Source organism: Gossypium hirsutum, chromosome D04 (assembly GCF_007990345.1).
Source record: "Gossypium hirsutum isolate 1008001.06 chromosome D04, Gossypium_hirsutum_v2.1, whole genome shotgun sequence".
NCBI classification, from domain to species: domain Eukaryota; kingdom Viridiplantae; phylum Streptophyta; class Magnoliopsida; order Malvales; family Malvaceae; genus Gossypium; species Gossypium hirsutum.
This window is the reverse complement of record NC_053440.1, coordinates 54657143-54661532: the sequence shown is the minus strand read 5'-3', so window position 1 is coordinate 54661532 and position 4390 is coordinate 54657143. Positions and strand designations below refer to the sequence as shown.

At 31.8% G+C, this 4390-nt stretch overlaps 1 protein-coding gene across 1 annotated transcript; it reads left to right on the top strand.

The window, feature by feature from the left end:
• The first annotated feature begins 2055 nt into the window (after window positions 1–2055).
• LOC121215972 (transcription factor HHO6) lies at window positions 2056–4120 on the top strand. Its single transcript, XM_041090960.1, has 5 exons — window positions 2056–2551; window positions 2664–2887; window positions 2959–3325; window positions 3539–3615; window positions 3693–4120. Exons 1-5 carry the CDS (start codon window positions 2338–2340, stop codon window positions 3987–3989), a joined length of 1179 nt encoding a protein of 392 aa, XP_040946894.1. The 5' UTR covers window positions 2056–2337; the 3' UTR covers window positions 3990–4120.
• Window positions 4121–4390: the final 270 nt, after the last annotated feature.

The following is a 4390-nucleotide window of genomic DNA, read 5'->3' as shown; positions in this document are numbered from 1 at the left end:
TCAACCAGTTTGATTGATTCTACAGTCGGACCTACAATAATTTAATAAATAATTATAAAATTATAAAAATCTAAAAAACCAAGTAAAACCAGTTTTATCTTTCCTTCCACTTTTTTTTTAGATTTTATAGAATTTTTAATTATTTATTTAATTATTGTTGGTCCGACAGCCGAACCGATCGAATTGGTTGAATTGAGAATTGAATATGACACTCTAATATTGTACCACATCATCATCTAAAAATTTTTAATTTTTCAAACTCAAAGTGACACATCATCAAACTTTTAGATTTTTTCAACTTCAGGGATTAAAATGGACCTAGTTTTCAAGTTCAAAATGGACCAAAAAAAGTACAGGTACCAAAGTGAACCTAGTTGTCAAGTTTAGGGGCCAAAAGTTACATTATTCCCTTTTTCTTGTGATCATTAACAAAATGGGCTTAAATAAATAACAATTTTTAAGTTCAAGGATCAATGAAGATAAAAAAGAAAAAGTTAGGAGCCAATGTGAACCTACTTGCCAAATTTAGTGACCAAAAGTTACATTATATCTAAATCTTACCATGTGTAGGTTCCTTTTAGAAATATTCCAATTATAAATCCGTTGTTATTTATAATGCTTGATTTTTATTATAGTTATTCTTAACATATATTATTTGCATTTTTAATTATAACTATACTTAAAACATCAAACGAAAAAAATTATATCCCTTTCATTTATTTATGTTAGAGTTTGTGTGACCCGAATCCCGTCACTTGTTGAAGAAATAAATACAGACCATACCGCACAAGTTAAGCCCGTATAGAACTACACTTCTACTATTTGACTTTTATTAGAACAAAGTTTTTCAACCTTTAAATAGATATAATCGGAACTCCTATTGTATTATTCGATTTTCAACGTGGTTTTTTTCTCGAAAAATCTGTATGTTCTTATTTTTCTTTTCTTATTACTTTGAGATCGTTCTACTGTCATTATCGACGTTTATTATAACAATTTAGTTATAAGCATAATTCCATTAAAAAAAGAAAAATAGTTATAAAATGATTATTATAAAAAAATAAAACTAAAAAGCTTTGTTTAAATTATATTTTTTTAAAGAAATAAAATATAATTTTATTATATTAACATAAAAATTTCAATTTCTTGAGAGATTAAATATAAATTTTCTAGTTTTTAACGAGCCAAAAATTAAAATTAAAATTTAAGAGACTAAAAGAGAAATTTTCCATTTGAGGAGAGATAAGGCCTTTACTTACCCCCTCTAGCGTCACCCTTATGGTCCACGTTCGAGTCCCCCAAGTAAATTTAAGGGTATATTACAATTTTAGACCCCTTATGGTTTAGTTATACAATCTAATCCTTTTAGCGTATAAATTTTAAATTTGGTCACTCCAACAATTTATATTCTTATATTAACCCTTCAACCAAAATTTTCTGATTTCACCCTTGAGTAAATCATATATGGGTCCTTTCCAAATTTATCGTAACTTAAAAAATCACCACTTATGAGTTATCTCTAAAAATATTCTTAATTATCCGTCCACAGTATTTTATAATACTTAATTCTGATTATAGTTATTTCAACATATATTATTTGTTTTTATAATTATAACTATACTTCTACATGTAACATTAAAAGAAGTCGATTGAGTCATAGCTCGATTAACATGGGCATTATTGTCGATGTAGGAGGACGTGGGTTCGAGTGCACTGAAACGTATTATCCTCCTATTTATAGATTGAAAAGAGGTTATGGGTAGTTCTAGGTATTGTATAAAAAATATATATAATTAGAATCTGAGATGAGATTATTCAAAAAATATTAAAAAATTAATACCCTTTCATTTATTTAGTTATAAGCAAAATTCCATAAAAAGAAAAAAAATTATAAACATAATTATTATGGGAAAAAGTTAAAAACTAAAAAGCTTTGTTTTAAGTTAAATTAAGGTAAAAGGGTGAGTGGACTCGGACAAATAGGCGAGTGATGACCGAGATACGCGACGACGCGAAAGTGACTTTATAATCCAAAAACCGCAAAACAGAATCTTCGCCTTTCAAATTTCCCAATTTAAAAAAAAATTTATAATTTTTTCACTCTTCTCAAGGAAACAGAAAATTTTTACTTTTCTTTCTTTCATTTTCTCTCTTGCCAAACACCAAAAAAGAAAAGCTTCTTTTTCACTCAACACTTAAATAGTTTAACGAAAAAAATGCTTCCTTTTCACTCTCTATATATGTTCCTTCTTTTTTGACCTATATTTTCCCCAGCTTCAAACAGACATTTTTAAAAAAAATCCCAAAAAGGAATCGAAAAGAAAAAAAATTGAAAAAATGGGCTCGGTTCCATCAGAACTGAGCTTGGATTTTAGACCCAAATTTATGCCCAAAACGATCAGTAATTTTCTCGAGGAAATTTCATTGATGGGAAGCGTTTCCGATAAGATTTCAAAGCTTGATTCTTTTGTTAAACGATTAGAAGAAGAAATGAGAAAGATCGATGGTTTTAAACGTGAACTTCCTCTTTCTATGCTTCTTTTGAATGATGGTTCGTTTTTTTTTTCTTTTAAATCAAATTAAATTGGGTTTTGTTTCGTTTTGTGATTTATGTTTGAAATTTTATTTAATTGGGGATTTTTGGTTTGTTGTTTGATTGGCAGCGATTTTAGCTTTGAAAGAGGAATCAACGCAATGTGTTAGAAGAAGAAATGTTGAACCTGTTTTAGAAGAATTTATTCCATTGAAGAACAATCAAAAGGAGAATAATAATCACAGTGATGAAGAAGAAGAAGATGATTCTAAGAAAAATTGGATGAGTTCTGTTCAGCTTTGGAATACTGATGATGATGATTATAGTTCCATTGATGATAAATTAGATACTAAGGTAGCTTTTTAAAGAAAAAAGTTTGTGGTTTATACTTAAATTTGTTAATATTTATGTTGGTTTATGAACAGAGAAACCATGGGGATCCATTTAAAAACAGGGGAAAAGTTAGAGGTTTTATGCCATTCAAGGCAAATTTGAGTTTTGCAGTGAAGAAAGAAGAGAAAAGGGAGATACCAATTCATGGACTAACGATTCTCACTCCGGGAATCAAGAATCCGAAAGTGGAATTGGGTTTTACGGAATCGAGGATGAGCCGTAGTAGAGCAGCTTCGTGTTCTTCCTTGAAGGGTCAGGTGAATTTCCGGTCCGAGTTGCAGCCCTTATCCGATCACCAGCGACAACAACAGCAGGCTACTAGGAAGCAAAGGAGGTGTTGGTCATCGGAGTTACATCGCCGGTTTGTTAATGCATTGCAGCAATTAGGTGGCTCTCAAGGTGAGGAAATCAAAGAACAATTTCGGTTTTTGTTTCAGGTTGGATTGAATTGCTTGTTGTTCAAGTCATCAAAGATAAGGAATTTAGAACTTTGTTTGTATACATATGTATATGTATGTATAATCATTTTGTTGGGATCATTGAAATGCATAGAGATATATGTATGTATGTATGTATGTATGTATGTATGTATAATCTTTGATTCTTTTGCAGTGGCTACTCCAAAGCAAATTAGGGAACTTATGCAAGTAGATGGCTTGACCAATGATGAAGTTAAGAGCCATTTGCAGGTTGGTTCTTAGTTCCTTTTTCTTTCTTCGTAGTTCAGTTTTCAGGATATCGGCCCTTAATTCTCCTGCCTTTCCAGAAATACCGACTTCATACGAGACGACTTCCACCATCTACAAGGACCACAACCACCCCAGCAAATCAATCGGCCCTTGTTTTGGGGAATGGTCTATGCATGTCCCATGATCCATACGGAGATTCTTCGAAAGGCAGCAGTTCACAATCCGGTTCTCCTCAAGGTCCTCTCCAATTAGCTACGAACACTGGAGGAACCTCCACAACAAGAGGTGACAGTACGGAAGATGAAGAAGACGCAAAATCCAAAGCCTATAGCTGGAAAACCCCTACTCACAAGCCCCTTAAAGGCAATGTATAGAGTTTATCCACCATGAATTTTGCAGATAAAAAGTATGCATACATAAGCTGAGTCCACAAGCATGAAGTTGATAATATATACTATATACTATTTGCTATAAATGAGAGTAGAAGCTGTGAAATTTTGCAGGATTCGGTTTCCTTCGATCTTCGAATTGAGTTTTCGTTTTACTTTCTATGCTAGTACACGAGAATTCGAATCACGAACCGTGTTTTCATAGAAGAAACATGAACATTATAACAATAGCTTCTCCATTACTTGCTTCTATGACATTGAACCTCTAGTTGCTAGTGCTTGTTTTCTAGAAGAAGTTGCTTAAATCACAATGTTTTGAGCAATTCCAAAAACAACACAAGCATTTGGGACACCTGTTGGATAATGAATTAACTTTGTGAGATTAG

Coding starts and splice junctions, on each gene's coding strand:
- LOC121215972 (XM_041090960.1), top strand. CDS start 2,338: ATGGGCTCGGTTCCATCAGAACTGAGCTTGGATTTTAGACCCAAATTT. Junction 2,888..2,958: donor ATGATAAATTAGATACTAAG/GTAGCTTTTTAA, acceptor GTTTATGAACAG/AGAAACCATGGGGATCCATT. Junction 3,616..3,692: donor AAGTTAAGAGCCATTTGCAG/GTTGGTTCTTAG, acceptor CTGCCTTTCCAG/AAATACCGACTTCATACGAG.